The 18,044-nt window shown below is 43.7% G+C and overlaps 1 protein-coding gene across 1 annotated transcript in view; it reads right to left on the bottom strand.

The window, feature by feature from the left end:
* RSRC1 (arginine and serine rich coiled-coil 1) overlaps positions 1-18,044 on the bottom strand; it is a 103,929-nt gene that overhangs the window by 43,528 nt on the left and 42,357 nt on the right. Inside the window, exons 3-4 of the mRNA XM_029962331.1 lie at positions 12,139-12,175; positions 126-177 (exon numbers count right to left, since the gene is read on the bottom strand). Of these exons, the coding sequence (XP_029818191.1) occupies positions 126-177; positions 12,139-12,175 (89 nt within the window). The remainder of the gene's footprint in view (positions 1-125; positions 178-12,138; positions 12,176-18,044) is intronic.

Raw genomic sequence — 18,044 nt, 5'->3', positions numbered from 1 at the left:
CATCTTAACCTGGAATTTAAGTGACTTACAGAGAACGGGACTCAACATTTGCCAAGAACTGGATAAAACTGTTATCTGATGTTACAAAAATTAAATGTATTTCTGAAGAATATCATTTTACTCACCAGCTGCCTCCAGAACCAGCTGTAGCCTGGCCTTGGCCTGTTCAGCAGGAGTCTGAAAAAGAGGATTTATTGACCTTAGAAGTGTTTGGACATTTGAGACTCAAGGTCCGGCGTTCCCGGCGCCAACGGGGAGTTCCTGCTTCCACCAGCCCAGAACCTTCCAGCTGAAACCAGCCCTGCCACACCGAGCTGGGGATTAGCAAGGGAATCTTCAGAACTGACAAGGAATATCGTCCCCGTTGTGCTGTGGCACCAGGACCAGGCTGAGCTCCACCACCACGGCCAGGCTGGAACCCACACCCACCAAACCCTCCCTGCTCCTGGGGACAAACCCACAACACCAGGGCTCACAAACACACTCCAAAGCTGCCCTTAACATGGTTAATATGGCCAGTTTTGCACACTCCTCCTGTGCTCCCTTTGGATGTTTTCCTCTCCTTTAAGGTATTCCTTGGCATCTGCCGGGCTGAGGGAACACATTGTTGGCCGTGTCCCCGCTATGCAAATGCTCCCCAGTGATGTTGCACTGTGTCCAATGTGCTTGCCACCCCTCTAAATTTGAAGCCACTCAAACGTTGCCACAGTTAAATTTATACACAAACCCCATTTGTCACGGAGTTCAGAAGTTGATTATTTCTGGAAGCGTCGGGGAAAAGTTTGGGAGGTTTCTGCTCTGCACTAAAAACAAAGGGATGGAAATTTTTAGTGCTTAGAAAACTCTTCTAGGCAGACATTGCCACTGGAACGTTTTTTCTGATAACCAGTTGGAGTCTGCACCCTCCCAGTTTCGCCCCATTTCCCATACAAGTGTTAATCCAGGGAAAAAAGGCTGAGAGAGTTGGGATAGTCCAGTCTCAAGAAGAGAAGTTCCAGGGTGACATAATTGTGGCCTTCTAGAACCTGAAGGAGCTACAAGAAAGATGGAGAGAGACTATTTACAAGAGATGGAGTGACAGGACAAGGTGGAATGGCTTCCCACTGCCAGAGGGCAGGGATAGATGGGATAAAACAGGAGCTCCACCAATCCCGACACAACTGATCCCCCTCTTCCCACTCCTTTTCCTACTCCTGCCATGGAGGTAGGAGTGTGTCTTGTTGGTATAAGGTAGGACAGACTAAAATCCTTCTTTTACTGAGCAATATCCCACTGGGAACTGCCCAGGCAGCTGCTTTGGAGGTGCCTTCCCCTCTGCCCTCACACCAAGTGCTAATTGCTTCACGGACACGGCTTTACCCGCAGGAGAACTCCACACAGATGCCTTTATTAGCAATCAATATGCCCTAAACAACAAGTACATGAAGGATTCTTAAATAAAGGTGACTAGGTTGGCCCCAGAAAGCGTTTTTCCAACTGGTGGATGAGGCCAATACTCAGGAAAAGGAGGACAAAGACGATTTCAGCCGAAAAACACCATCAGACCCTCAAAAGAGCCAGCAGCAATTGTGAGGACAACCAGCAATGTGTGATAATAACCAGCTCCTGGAGGTAACTATTGATTTAGGAGACCATTAAGTGACAAATTCAGAAAGGTCCTCAGGAAACCTAAAAATGATTGGTGGAGGAAACACTATGAGGGCGATGGCGAGCACCGGGTGCAAAATGAACCCTCGTATTTTCCTCGCGGTCTCGAGCACGACACAGAAGGTAAAGAATTCAAATAGAGCCAAAAAAAAAATAACAGAACTGAGTATTTCTGCTGGTAGCTGGTGAAGGTGCCCACCAACCGTGGAATTCCCTAAAATTCCTCACCCAGCACATCCTAAAACAACCTGAGGTGTCTCAAGCGTCTCCAGTGACTGATTTTCCCCACGTCCAAAAGTCTCTGGTGACACACTGGAGTGACACTTCAGAAACTCCTGGTGTTCACAGGACACCCCAAACCACAGATATCCACTGATTAATAGTTATTATTAATATCTCAAGCCAAAATTTGATTAGATGCACTCCATTTTTCATACCAGTTGTTTTAGGAAGATGTGACACATCCTTCTTACCTTGTATTTCTTTGCAGCTCATCTACTGAATCCCATCACTACTGCTTTGATAATTTTTGTATTTTTAATAAAATTACGCTAAAACCAGTGTCTCATAACTTTAAATTTGCTGCTTTTTGTGTAAACCCCCCCCACAAGTTGCTGTGTGTGATGGGCAGCTCCAGACATGCCAGGAGTGCCATGGTTGGCTTCCAAAGTATTACATTTCGAGGGGATTCAGCTTTTAAATTTACTAATTTACTAATTAATATCTTTGAACAAACCCTTTAATTCAGCTATAGATTTTATTTGTTAAATTATTCCTGCTCCTTGGGATGAATCACAAACCTTTTTGACTGAGAAAGGTGAAAAATTGAGAAAAAAAAACTTAAACGTGAAGTTTATGAAGAGAGTCCAAGTTTCTGCTGGAGCCAAGGACTGGGAATATTGCTGAGCAGAGCACGTGGCTCTTGGCATCCCTGGAAAACTGTATTATCCCAAGATTGCAGCAGTTCATGGCCTGTAGTATTCTGAGGGGCAATGCTCCCTTCCCAAATTTTGCTGACTATGGAATTTCATACAGAATATGTCTAAAATGTGCCAAAACTGGACATGTTCAGTTCCTTCTGTTCATCATTAATGACACTGGGTGGGCACAATTTACATACAGGACTTCTCTGTCTTAAAACATCTCAATAAAAAACATAAATTAATTGTGATTGTGATCAGTTCTTGTGGGTTTTTTTACCTGAATCTTTTTTCTTTGCATTTGATAAAGACAAACCCAACAGTCCTTTGGCCCTCAGGAGGAAAATTCCAGTCTAAAAGCAAAATCTGAACAATACCCCAAGGACTCAGTGAATAAGCACTAATTAGGTACCTCCACATATGATCTCAGAAGCTGAGCACAAATACATCCTCCCTCTTTAACTCCAGCCTTGTCATCCTTTTCCTGGGGACATTTATCCAACCTTTCCCAACACCTGATGAGCTCAAAAAAAAGGTTAAGGAAAAGTGTAATGAACAAAAAGAACAAACAAAACACACATTTCCCAGTTGTCTGAGGAGGTGGCTGCCCAAGACTCCTGGGAATTCTTCCAAAGGGGGTCAGAAACCGAAAGCAGATGTTGTTTGGAATGAATTCCCAAGAAAAGAAGGGTTGGCAAGGTTGAGAATATAAGAGAAATTCCCAAGTGGAGTGAAGCAGAGGAGAGGTCTCCCCCGTGGAATGAGGTGTCAGAGAGGCTGGGGTTGGCTGGGATGAAGAGGATTGTTCCCTAGGGATAAAGCCCTGCCATTGAATGGCTGGAATTCCCATGGAGAAAGGAGCAGAGGAAACCAAACCACATTAATTGACTGTCTGAGTGGGGTCTCCACTGGTAAAACAGCCCCATCTCCCAAATCTGTCCAATCTCTCAAACACAGGGATACAGGGCTTGGAAAGACAAGTTGATGTTTTCCTGGAAGTGCCAAAAGGTTTGAATTCAAGTCCTGCGTAAGACCAGAAAATCAGGAATCAGGGTCCAAAATCCACCTCTGCCAGGAATTAGAAATTGCTGCCTGTTCATGTTACACTGGAATGGTTTTACAGCTGCAGTGGGGATCTGGGAATGACACTCAATGATGGCAGCCCATCCAATTTATTTTCCCAATTTATAGGGAAAGCCAGTATTTGGGATACAGGACACTGACAGGCTTAACTAGGCAGAGTGATAACCCTGAGAGTGGGATAGAGGGAATGCTGATAAACACAGGGAATGCCGTGGGGAGACTCTTCCTATGTCACCACATTCCCAAAAACCAACCAATTCAGGGAAAACCCAGCTGGGCCTCATCAGGAGCAGCCAAAAGGCCACCTCGGGGTGTCAGTGCTGGGAACAGTCAGGGAAGGAATGACAACAAAGGGGACAAAGATCCATAATTCCATTGCAATCCATCCTATAAGGCAGGGGCCTGCCTTCCCCTGGAATATTGTACATCCCACTGCCAGCAAATGTGGCTCAACAGGGAAAGGGCAACAAAGCAGCTTTTAAATAGAGTTTGATCAAATCATGGAGGTTTCTTTAGCAGAGAAATGTTGGATTCCTTTCCCGTCACTTATTCCTCATCAGGTGATTAAAAAAATTAATTACCAAAGACACTGAAAATAAAGAACTTATTTGTCTGAGAGGACACTTCACAGAAGCATAAAATACTAAAATAAAAATAAAGACAACAGAGATTGAGAACTTGTAATCAGCATCTTTTCCTCACGTAAGCCTTTGAGGTGGCAAATTCCAAACTGTCAGAGGACCATTTTTCACATTAAACACATCAAAATAAAATCCCAGGGAAGAATTCATAAGATGAATTAATAACACAGGAATATAATAAGCACATCTGGCACTATTTGAATTAAACCTCCACGTTTTCAGCCATAAATCAGCTGAAAAGATTGGATGGTAAAATGATATTTATGTCTGAGTCGGAGTTTTTCCTCTGATCCAATTAATCAGTAGCAACACTCAGGTACAGGACCAGTGTCCTGACTGGATACAGATCCACCTGTTCCCCCAAAAAATCAACGTTGCTTCCCAGAAAGACAACGTTTGATTGTTCCACACAAGGGGGGGGGGGGAAATCACATCTGATTGAGACTAAAACCAAACCAACCTTTGAGGAATAAGCAACAATGGATTACTGGAACAAAATCAAAGGCTGTGGCAAAAAACTCCCAGACACAGAGTGATTTTCAGGATCCAAATCAGTTTTTGCAGCAAGTGCTCCTTTAAAAGGACCAGAAAATGTAATGTATTAATTTCAGTGAAAATTATTGAGGAAAAGCAAGGAAAAAGGGGCTTCCTACTGGGAGTGGATACAGAAAACTGGATTAAGCAGTCGGCAGAAATAGAGAGCTGTAAATAAGGTTTAAAAATAAATTAATCCGGGTCTTTTAAAAAGGAAAAATTACTGGAAATGTTCAACTTACACGGCCATAAACTCTGCGTGAGTCCTTTAATAAGGGAGGGAATAGAGATAATATTGGATCCAGACACACACTGAAGGCTGAAAAATTACCCCCCATCTATTTATTCACTTGCAGCCTGGAATATCATCTGTTAGACTGACATTTGCATGGAAATAGAGGAACAATCCCCCAAAAGTCCAATGTGCTGATAAAGAGTTAATGAAACAGAGATTTTTGCATCCGCATCATCTGGTCATTGCTCTAAAAATTCCTACAGTTCTTCCTTTACCCTTTGAAAATTGTTCAGTTTATTAATTTCTGAGCTGAATTTGAACTGAGTCCGAGCATTACAGGACGAGTGGAACCCAAAATTAAAGGTAGCAACAATCCCCACTGCTTAAAAAACAATAAGGTGATTTATATTTAGCTTCCAAATGTGGATTTTCATTTCTCTTTTATAATTTTATATTTCTGCTACCGCATATTACAATTAAGCTGCACATTTATATAAAAATAGCATCAGATAAACCCGGGTTTTGATCAAAGTGTTTAATTAACACATTATAAACTGTTCTGCAAACAGTTGGACTGGCTGGAAACACAGGAGCACAACCAACAGGTACCAGGGATTAATCAGGAACAGGAGGAGTTTAGCCTTGAATTACTGGTTTATTTTCTCCCACCATCTTCTCTAAATACATTCAAATTTTTCAGAAAAAAGGGAATCGCGTTCCCTTTGGAATCTTTGGATTGAAATGCAGTCATTGAAAAATAGTAGAAAAAAAACCATTTTGAAAGTGAAAAGCATTTCCAACATCACCAGGATCTTGTGATCTCTAAATCAGCACTCAGTTTAAAAATAATCTAATGTCCCACCCCAAATCAGGCCTAATTACACAGGAATTAATCTGAGCTTAATCAAGATCATATACTATGAATAAAACAGTGCATTTTCTCTTCTCTCTAAGATTCAGTGATCAACTCCCCTCCCTTCCTGACTGTTTTAACTTTTAAAAGAATTACCTGGGTTTCCTGCTTTTGGCTGCTTCTTTTGACAAATAAACACAACATAAAATGTGGAGGGGGAAACGTAATTATTCTGAGGAGAACCTGCATAAAATCAGGGCGAAGAGATTCGTATTTTAGACACAGACCACAGAGAGTTGGGTGAATTTATGCTTCGCTCCAGTGTTGGGCTGTTCTGCACCCAAGATATGCAATAAAACACAATCAGCACATCAAAGACCTCCACGTAAAATCCCCAAAAGAAGAGGAGAAAGAACCCCTTAAAAAGCTGAATTTGACGGCGGCCTCAGTAATTAGATTAATAACTAATTCCACTTATGCCAAAGCGTTTGTTTGCTGGAGAAAACCCTCCCAGGAAATGCATTTAAACTTGGGGCTGGTGAAGCAGCCACTGCCCTCCATAAAGTTCCTTTATATATTTTTTCCACAATATGCACAAAACCAGAATATGAAATCAGAAACATTTTACACATTCTCATACTTCAGAGAGCACTAACAGCATTTTACTAGTCGAAAGCACTTTATCTTCATGTCTCTATAAGGCAGAGTTGGTGCATAATAATGTAATTTATATTGCCTAAATGTTATTTTGGGAGCATTGCATCATTTCTCAAACTTCATGACCTTTACAATTTTCGAAACTTTTATTTCCCTCATTATTCTGAACAGATTTCATTACATATTTTGAATGTAAACAACCCTGAATAATGATGGCCCCATTACGGATGTACAGCGCTGACAATCGGGCGCGGGGCCGAGATGGAAACCCAGTGCATTAATTTCCCTCTCATCTCCCGCAACTGCGCTCCCATAAAAAGTTTTATACTCAACTCACATAAATCATGGGCAAGAAAAATGAGAAAATCTGGTGGCTAACTCATCTTCCAGCATTCTGCGAAAATGAAATTCACTGAAATACCTATCAAAACTGCAATCATCAAGAGATAATGTCTGCTTAGGTCTATCTGCACTTTCCGATTTAATTTCCTCCGTGCCCTTGACATCCACAGATACCATTAAGATTAAGCGCCGAGAGTAACTGAGCAGTTCCCCCTTTTTGATATATGGGGCCTAGGCACTAAATGGAATATCATCATTTGAAAATTAATGCAATATTTCTTTTGTTAGTTTGTTTTTTTTTTTCCCTCTCCTTTGCCCCCGAGCGGGAGAGCGAGCGGGACGCGGAGCCGCCGGTTCTTCCCCGGCGGTAATTTCCCCGTCGGAACGCGGCGCAATCACGGGAGCCGCGGGGTCACCCCAATCACCGCGGCGCTTAACGAGCGCCCGCGTCCGACCCCCGCCGCGGGATAGGATGGGATCGTTAGAGTAATAAGCATGGAAATCTGTTTGGAGATTAACCTCCAATTCCGCGCCGCTCTCGTCTAACGGGGCGCCGCGCGAACCTCGGCGGCTTCTCATCGGCCCCCAGCGCATCGCGGGGTCAGGGCTTGGTGAGGATGCCAAGGGAAGTGATACTTGGGATATTTCACGGAGTTATTGACTCCCTCCCATCGGCCCCATCATCCATCCATGACGACGCTCCGGCCTGCCTTGTCAAATTTAAGGGAGTCAAATTCCTGGAGCGAATACGGAAGGGACGACAAAGCCAAATTAAAAAAAATACCAGGCCTGAGGGTCAGGTGGGTGAAAGGTCAGCGGTCCCCAAACCTGGGGGAGGCACGTTATTAAACGAGGATGATCAAAGTTTACTTTTTAATAAAGACACAAAGACATTAAAGCCTCCGGCGCTGTTTCATGTGGAGTTGCTCTGGTTTCAGAGGTGGCTGCTAATGCAAAGTGACAGGGTAAAACTGGGTTCTTTTACAAAGTTTAGACCAAATTTGTCGCTGTTGTAACAACAAACTACTTCAACCCTTTGAATATTCCCCCATTAACATATTCTGTCTATGATAGTTTGATACCACAGTTGTTTGATGAATATCTGGAGCTAAAAGCACAAAACCCTCAGAACAAATAAAAGTGGTGTGTGCACATTAATTTAATACATATTCAGGACAGTGGGTTCTCCACAAATCCTTCGGATCTCCAGAGCCCCTCTGGAGGAGGAGCCCATATTTCATCCCCGTAGGCAAATGGAGCCAAACAAAATGGCTTTTTCCATGGATATTCATAAGCCATTGATCTTCTGCTGCGTGATTGCCTAATATGAACCCGATCCAAAGCTTCTGAAGGAGCTGGAAAGGTTTCCAACAGACTGCTGAGAGGAGGGACAGTGTTTAAACGCCGACCCTGGTTGAGGGGCCACTGCCGAGGTCGGGGACACCACGGGGACCCTCTCAGTGGGGACACAGCCAGCCCTGGCACTGCTCCTCAAAAAGCACCTCCCAGGCTGCTGCCATCCCTGATTTTGGGAAGCGAGGGCTGGAAACTTGGTGGCACTTCAGGTCACCCAAGGGGAAATCCCCGGGCATGTCCTGGACACAAAAATCACCTTGACCTCTATCCCCTGCCCTCAATCTCTTCCTCTCAGACTGGGACAACGTTTTCAACTGGAAATCTCAGTGCTCAGCACAACTATGACCTGCCAGGAGAACTCATTTTAGGGATTTAGATTGGGAAGAATGCTTTGAGAGTTACATGTATCAACCTCAAAGTGAAACTATCCCTTATAATTAATAAGGGATGAAAATCAGAGGGTTGAAGATTCAAGTTTAATATTCACCTGAACAAGCAGCAGTGACTGAAGAGTTCACATAAGCAAAGCATGCCATGTGTAAAAGGTCTCAACTCCGCACATGCAAGAAACAAGATGTGGATGACTGGAATGAGGAAGGAAACAAATGCATCAGCATTTTTTATGGCACCACAAGCTACAGACCATGATCTCCAAGGGTTCTGACACCACCAGTACATCCCAGCACCATTTCCCTTCCACTAATCTCATACAGAAAAGGATTTCACTTCCACATTTTACTTTCAGGATAATTTCCCATTCTTAGAGACTTTCTGCACAACTCCTTCCTGAAGCAGTTCCAGGATAAAGATTCTGGTCCCATCACAAGGTCAGGTTGGACAGGGCTTGGAACAACCTGGTCTATGGAAGGTGTCCCTGTCCATGGCAGGGGGTGGCACTGGATGAGCTTTAAGCCAGTCTGGGATTTGGGATGTTTTGATCCCGTTGCCCAAATGAGAAGAAGAGCAGGTTATGAAGTTCAGACAATCCACTCATATCCACCCACACCCACTCTGTCCATGTGGCTCTTCCTGTGCCAGAGGGGGAGACTTCACAGAATCCCCTGTTTTCTTATGGGGAAAACCCAAATTCCATGTCAAATTGCCATAACTGTACCCCAGCAGCACGTTCCTGTTCTTCTCTAAGGCTTCCTTCTCTTCTGGACTAGAGGTGCCTCCTCAGGGATCTCACCCAGGAGGGGAACTTGGTCAGAAACCAAGGGGCATGAAAATCGTAATTCCCAGGAACACCACAGTGGTTTTCCTTAGGGAATTTTTTTCAGGTTTAATGATTAGGATATGCGAGAAAGAATGCCTTTCATTTTAAAAAAATATATAGTGAAATAGCTTGTTTTCAAATAATACACTTTCAACAGGGAAAATCCCAACCCTCCCTTCACCCTGACACTGCTACAGTAAGAGACAATTCCAGCCTGCAGAATATAATTGACCAGCATGGAATTTTGCCAGCATAGCAAGACAAACATAATTATTCCTATTAAGAGCGTTAATTAATTGTTTGTGAGCACAAATAATTGGCTGCTTGGTTTTACAGCTCATTAGAAAGCCAACAACTCTCTCAGACATCCCTGTCCAGGGGCCAGCCAGGGACCACCAAGCTGTGACCACCAGAAACTGAGACAGTGACAATCAGGGAGAGGTGACACTGAAATCAAACTCCAAGAAAAAAAACAGTGAAAGCTGGTAAATAAATATTTACAACAAAGAAGTAACATTTACGTTACTTAAATAAATACTGAAGTTAACAATAAAGAAGTAACATTAAATGTGAACACTTAATAAAGGAGTGGCTTGTTTTGTTTGGGGGTTTGAGGGGGTTTTTTCTGGTTGCTCCAATGAAAGAAGACATTGGAAGGAGCCCTGAGGTGGCCACAGAGATGCTCCCAGGGCTGGAGCCCCTCTGCTCTGGAGCCAGGCTGGGAGAGCTGGGGATGTTCCCCTGGAGAAGAGAAGGTTCCAGGGAGAGCTGAGAGCCCCTTGCAGGGCCTAAAGGGGCTCCAGGAGAGCTGGAGAGGGACTGGGGACAAGGGATGGAGGGACAGGACACAGGGAATGGCTTCCCACTGCCAGAGGGCAGGGAGAGATGGGATATTGGGAAGGAATTCCTGGCTGTGAGGGTGGGAAAAGGGAAGCTGTGAGGGTGGGGAGGCCCTGGCACAGGTTGCCCAGAGAAGCTGTGGCTGCTCCTGGATCCCTGGAAGTGTCCAAGGTCAGACTGGAGCAACCAGGGCTAGTGGAAGGTGTCCCTGCCCATGGCAGGGGGTGGCACTGGGTGATCTTTAAGTTCCCTTAAATTAAATTTAATGAAGCCACAACTTTAGTCAAACACAGAGGGAGTTACCCTGTACAGCAGCTCAGGTACCACCTCTCTGCACAGGAGATTTCCAGCACACTTTGCCCCAATCTCAGGGAAACTCTGCACACCAGTGACCTCTATTCCTGATCCCCACCTCCCCGGGCCACTCCAAACCCCCAGAGCCTCTTCCTTCCCACCTCCAGGCATGAGGTGCTGTTATAAATCAGCCCTGCAGCTCAGGCTGTCACAGAAATCCCAGCTGAGAACGAGTCCCAGCCATGGTCATCTGTCAAGGCACAGAACACACGAGAAAAATCCCAGGAGCCCGTCGGACCACAGCTCCCTGACACCAGCAGAGCAAGGAAACACCTCCAAAACATATTTAAGAGATTCAAGTTGCACGTGAAATACCCCTGGAAGCAGCAAACAAGATGGATTTTCCAACTGCTCTAAAAACCTGGCTCTTTGTTCCATTTGCAGATTCAAACTCCAGGAGCGGCAGGAGAACATTTCATGGGCCACCATTGCAAAGGGGAACTGCTGACACCTGTGCCAGGAGATACATCCTTCCCATCCCATGCAGGGAGATATTGGTACCCAGGCTCCTACAAATCGTATTTCCCAGAGTGAATCCCAAAATGGGAAGCAACAAGAGATTTTTCCCGACACTCATGTGCCAGAGGCATCGAGGTTTGATTTTCATGGCAGGATGGGACAGTGTGGTTTGTTCAGACATTCCATGATAAAATCAAACAGCAATTTAAACACTTCTCACGATGGACTGAGCCAGACGTGCCGTTAACAGTGAATATTTTAACTTAATGGGATTTAAGAACCTGTTTAAATGAACTATTTAATGTTCCAGGGATTGCCGGTACAACCATCCGAGGCTCAACCAGCTTCTGACTTGTGACAATATTGTGTTTCCTCCAGTTTTGATCAACTGATGGGTTTTTAATGCTAAGTCTGGCTTGCCACCACTTGGTTTAATATGTTTACTTAACCCAAAAATATTTTGCACCTCAATTATTATTTTCTGCCGCAGCACTGAATGGAATTTAAGCCGATCCATTATTCATAAAGCAAAGACAAGAGAAAACACAAAGCTGTGCACTTCTTTCAAAGCCTCCAAATGACTAAAACACACCATATTTATGCATGGAATATTTGATTGTGTCTCTGGCTCTCTCTCTCTCTTTTTTTTTTTAATTTTTTTTTTTTTTAATCACAAGTTTGTTGTTTTCAGATCAGGATATGCCAAAAATCCAACACCAAACAAGTTTTGTTTATAATGAAGGCAATCATCAATCCGAGGATTGTAGGCCCGTTTATTTCATCTCGACATCAAAAAAAAGTAATTTAAAAAAAATTAAAAATTCCCTTGAAATGGGGAGATAAATGGAAATGTGAGTGCCTTCACATAATAACAGTAGGCTGACCCTCTGGGAAATGGTTGACTTTCTCAATTCAAGGTATTCAAAGCTCATTCAAAAGTGTTCATTTGGAATGCAGATATCAAAGATGATGCAAATGTTCAAGAGAAAATTAAAACTTACCAGATGTTCTAATCCAGCTTTGATGTTTCCAGAGTCCCTGTAACAGAAGAACAAAAGTTCTAAATAGTTGCTAAACCCTTGTCTGCAACGATTTATGTTTAACTGGGAAATGGCAAAGCCGTGTAATTACTTGAGTATATAAAATTTTTACTTTTAATAAATGTATTTACTTGTAATACCTAAAAAAAAATTGATTATCTTCATTATTTAAACCCTCAAACATTACCTGCCTTTAAATTGCTACAAACTGCAGCAGGACACGCATTTAAAATTAACATTTTTAATGTAATTATCCCATTGTTTCTACTGGAAATAATCCACCAGGACAGGGCACGGGGCTATTTATCAAACCCACATTTGGTGGCTTCTGGTCCTGCTTTGCCACTGCTTGAATAATAAAATTCTGTGCCCATTTACAAGGTGATGGAGTGAATGAATTGTATATTAGCTCTGGGGTCGTGGCAGCCACGCTGCAACTTTGCATTTGATTCCTGACAGCTGGAAAAAATCCAAATGTACAGGTAGAAAATGAGCAGGAACGTTGCATAAAGGCAGCTGCAAAAAGAATGGACCCAACTATCAAAGGAAAAACACTGAAAAAGCAAGAATTCAGAGGGAAAATTAATCCTTTACACAGCCTGCTATGGAAAAAAAAAAAGATGTAAACAAATTCAAAGTCTCCAAATCTCAAACCACTGAACAAGGACTGGTTTCCACTGACTCCAGGTTCTACCCACTTCCAAAACCATCCCCTCCTGGGGAAGGGGGTTGTTCCCGTGGCAAACAAGGAGAAACCACCCACGAGGGTTTCAGGGAACCAGTTACTGAACTATACAGTGCAGGAGGAATTTAGAATATCAATTTTTCAGTAATTTTTCAGCTCTATCAAAGCAGAGGAGTAAAAGCCCAGCTGGGTTCTCCCAAGCCAGCAAAGGGTGCCAGCCCCAGGCTCTGCTCCCTTCAAAAGGCTGTGAGAGGCACAATGTGAATTTACACCCAAAAATGGCCAAATGGAGGATATTTTACTAAATATTGAACAAGGCTACCTGCAATTACACATTTACCACCTTGCTGTACTGTGTTTTAGACTTTTTACAGCAAGGTTTTATTTATAATTTCACGGAGCTTTCCAAAAATGTGCTGGGCAGGGTTTTTTTCTACTTAAAGGTCATTAATGAAGCGACAGAAAAAGATGCACTTTCCTTACACTGTCAGTTTGAATGTTGAAAGAAGAATGTATTGATCTCAGCCATACAATATTTAAACAGAAATTGTCTCCCACATCTTCAGCCTGGAGGAGAGAAGGCTCCAGGGAGACCTTAGAGCACCTTCCAGAGCCCAGAGGGGCTCCAAGAGCAGGAGAGGGACTGGGGACAAGGGATGGAGGGACAGGACAAGGGAATGGATTTAAGATCAAGAAGGGAAGATTTGGATGGGATACCAGGGAGAAATTCCTCCCTGTGTGGGTGGGGAGGGGCTGGGATGGAATTCCCAGAGAAGCTGTGGCTGCCCCAGCCCTGGGAGTGTCCAAGGTCAGCTTGGAGCAACCTGGGACAGTGGAAGGTGTCCCTGCCCATAGCAGGGGTGGCACTGGATGGGCTTTAAGGTCCCTTCCAACCCAAACCATTCCATGATTTTCTGATCTATTTTTCAGGCGCTAAAGGCCTTTAAGGACTGGATTATTTGGGAGCAGGATGCAGGACGTGGCAGGAGGAGCTCCCAGGCCCATCCTGCACCGTCCCCGCCGTCAATATTTGTGCAGGTCCCCCTGCCCTGTGCTGAGAACAACCTTCATTCAATTAGAGGGCTCAAAACTGATAAAAAAGGTCCTGAAGTGGAAAATGCGACGAGATTATTGGCAAACGAATAAAGATTTGTATCGAACCAACACACACAAGTACAGCAGGGTTTGGGAGGGGGGTTCTTTTTTAATCATTCCCTGTCTCAAGTCTTGTGGGAACAGCGAGTTTCCCTTCCCCTCCTGCAGCACATCGATTTCTGAATTAGACTGCAATATTAAATAATTAATATACTTGCCATGATTGATGTTTTGCATTAGTTGAATATTAGGTTATCAATCAAAATCCACTTGGTTTAATGTAATAATATTGAAAAAGTGTCACTGGCTGTTCATCCAATTTGTAGTTGAGGCAGCACAGACAGGAATATTGGTGTAACACAAGGCCCTAACACAGGAAATGCACTGGTTGAACATCCATAAGGAAAACATTATCAAACTAACCAGGACAAGGCTGAGCTTGTCCTAAATAAACCTTGGGGCACCTGTCACTTCCAATGAAAACCCTTCCCAGCTGGAGGCTGCTGGGGATCAATGAGCCACCAGTGCAGCCACGGCAGAACCTGATCTTTTAGTTAAGCTACAGATTATAATATATCAAACAATTCTATATACTATATAATTGCATTGTTTCTATTATATTACACAAATAAGAGTCCCATCCATCCTCTATTCCAACTGTTCTCTCTGCATAACCAGACCTGTGGCTACGGCTCTGCCTCACCTTTAACATCTGTAGAAAATCTGAACCCAAAAATCACCACAAATAACAGCCAAGAGCAGCTTTATGCACATCCAATATTCCCAAACTCAGACAAAAGAACACCACCAAGTTTTAGTAATCTGATATCACCATCAGCAATAATGTTTTACTCCATTTTACTGTTTACTCCACACACCAAAGTCCATATTTGCCTTTCATATCATTTCCAGTGCCCCACAGTTATTTTTTTTGGTTCATTAGGCAAGTTTGATTTTCTTCTGGAGTTTTCCTTTTCTTCCCATCAAAAAGCTCTGGAATGGTGTTTCCCCACTAAGGCCAAGATTTTTGCTGTAAAATACCAGTTGATAAGCATTTAAAATCATACATTAAACCAGCAAACATAACACTCAGGCTAATCCAAATGTTTCAGAATTGCCAGGGGAAGAAATTCCAGCTCCATTTGAATCATGGTCATGAGGGACCTGTAACAACAAGTCAAGAATTCAATTAAGCAACTTCCACAGCAGGGGGTGGAACTGGATGATCTTTAAGGTCCCATCCAACCCAAACTATTCTGGGATTCCATAAATTTAGCCAGGACTGGGATTATTTAAACCCAGAGTAGGTAACTGAGGTGGTGTTAACTTAGAGGTTCTGCTGCCTTTGCCAGTAAACTAAACTAAAAATATTCACCAGCACTTGCTGGAAATCATGATTTTAGTCTGGAATATATTCATCTTCCTAAAAATAGTCCCCATATCAAAGCAACTATTAATTAAGAGAGCTGGAAAATGTGCAATGTCTTCGAAATACCCAAATTTAGGTATCATAAAGTAGCCTAAGATATCACATAAAATTTACTTGTTAGAAAATTCAGAGCAGTTTCACCCAGGAACTGTAGATCTAACGTATTTTCTTTGCCATAGTTTTTGGGTTCGAATCCATAGGCCATGGAATAATTCTACGGATTGTCTGTACCTATGGATATTACAGGATAATTTGGGTTGAAAGGCCTCTGGAGGGTGCAGAGTCTTATCCAGGCTGGCCTTGGAAGCCCAGTTCCAGGAGGAACGTGTCCTGCTGATCCAGGGTCCTCACTGGGAGCATCTTTCCTTTCTCTCTGCTCCACACACTTGTGGTTTTGCATCTCTCCTCTCACCACAAACCACTTCAAAGAGCCCAAATCCCCTTCCTCGGTGACCTCTCTCCTCCTCAGGCTGGTGGGTGCCATGGGGTGCCCCCAAAGCCCCCTCTGGTCCAGGCTGAACCCCCTCCCAGTCCCTCAGGACCCTCCCAGGGAATCGCTCCAGCCCCTGTCCGTCCTGGTGGCCTGAACTCCACCCTAAACTTCCCAGTGGCTGATTCAGCCCCTGGGGAGCCAAAGGGATCAATAAATCACCTCATCATTAGCGAGGCCTTTGGCAGAACTCCCCCCAGGCCCTCAACACTAACGAGGAGCTGCAGCACAAAGGTCACACCCAGCATTTGGGGTCAGGCCACCAAACCCTCCCAACAGGGACCTGTTCACTCCACCCCTCCCAAGCACCAGCATGTCAGGGGTGATCAGGAGCATCATCCCAAGCGCACACAGATGATTCTCACAGAGCTCTCTCACCCTTCAAATTTTCTTGGATCATTCCACAAGCGCATCACATAATGCTGTCAATAATCTGTCAGGTATCACTTGAAATAATCCCCTTTTGTCCCACTATTCCTCTAGGATGAAGAGCCTCACAGCAGAAGGTGTTCTTGGAATAACCTCATGTTTTCCTGTTCTTTATCCTCCCCTTAACCTTCAGCCTTCCCTACAAATCTTCCTCTGAGCAGCCCCCACACCTCCTATTTTTCTTTGGCATGTTATCGATCCTCACTTTTATCTGCTATTTCAGATCAATTATTTAGATGTTTATCTACCATTCTAGATAAACAACCTCAAAACAAACAGCTGAATCTCTTCGGGAACTTCAGCAGGTGATAAGATATTAAACACTCACCAATACAAGCAAAGCAAAAAGGGATGAACACGTGAAACCCACCTGGAGAGGTGGCCTGGTCCCTTCTGCCTCCTCCCTACGCTCAGTGTTGAAAGGAGACAAAGGTAAATAAGATCAAACTCATCTAAAACAGGCTCAGATAAGGAACTTATGACACCCCTTAATCCAGCAGCATTGTTAATACACCAAATTTCTGAATAAATCCCAGCAAATGGCATCACCACCAGCTGGTAACTCTCTCCCCTCTCTCTCAGAACATGGAAATCCCCCATTTCTAACCTGTGGCAAGATCCTCTCTCCCAGCACTGAGGTTAAAGGCCAATATCTCACAATTTCTGAGACCACACCTGCTTTTTCTAATCTTTTCTGCACAAAAAACATACCAAGAGCAGCAAATGGTTGGGGAGTCCTACACCCTGCTAGGAAAAACACCCACCATATTTTCCAAAAAGACTGGAATCTTGTTCTCCCTTACTTAATATCAGCTTCAAAATATCAGGAAAATATCAGGAAACTATCCTGGAAAGCCCCCAAAGCTGGTGGTGGTTGGCTCAGTGGACCCCTCACTCCTGTCAGGAAAAAGCACTAAGAGGTTTGGCCAATTACTAATAAATTTAAATGCCATAAAGGCTCCAGGAGATCATATGAAGGTCACTTAGAAAAAGCAGGAAGAAAAGCAGGAGTCACTCCCCACACAAACACATTGGAATAACTTGGGACTGCTGAGGAACTCAGTGGAATATAATGAAAGGTAAATTGAATCATGCTAAAACCAGGGACTTCAAACAGGACACAAGGTGAAACAATTTCCATAATATGTTATCCTAGAGAGAAGGAAAATCGCTACCCAAGAGACCCTATCAAATATTCAAGAGGGGGAAATATATATTTATATATAACCCCAACTGACAGAGTAAAATCCAAGGTTTTATGCAACTGAAATAAATACTGAGGCTAAACAGAGGGGGGAAAACCAGAGATAGAATCAGGATTTCCAAACGGACCCTACAAAAATATTTCCTTTCCTTTGTATGTATTTCTCAGATTAACAAGAGCCAAAATAACTCCCCAAAATCTCCTGATTGGGCTCTATCAAGACTTCAGGTCAGATACGGGAATACCAGGAACTACCAAAGCAGATTTCTTTATCCTGGAGGCCAGTTCAAGCTGCTCCTCACTAAACCCTGGCAGCTGCAAGGACCTCAGAACATGCAACTCCTGGGAGTTTTCATACGTGGAGTGGGGTTTGGTTGGCATTTGCCCCGAATTTTCCTTGGAGTTTTCACGTGGAGTGGGGTTTGGTTGGTTTTTCCCCCTCAGTTTTCCTTGGAGCTTTCACCCACAGAGTGAGATTTGGTTGCTTTTTCCCCCTGGGTTTTGGTTGGGTAGGTTTTGCCCTCCTGTTCCACGC

This window comes from Manacus vitellinus, unplaced genomic scaffold (genome assembly GCF_001715985.3).
Source record: "Manacus vitellinus isolate BGI_N305 unplaced genomic scaffold, ASM171598v3 scaffold_45_pilon, whole genome shotgun sequence".
Taxonomy (NCBI): Eukaryota; Metazoa; Chordata; class Aves; order Passeriformes; family Pipridae; genus Manacus; species Manacus vitellinus.
This window is presented reverse-complemented; position numbering and strand designations above follow the sequence as displayed.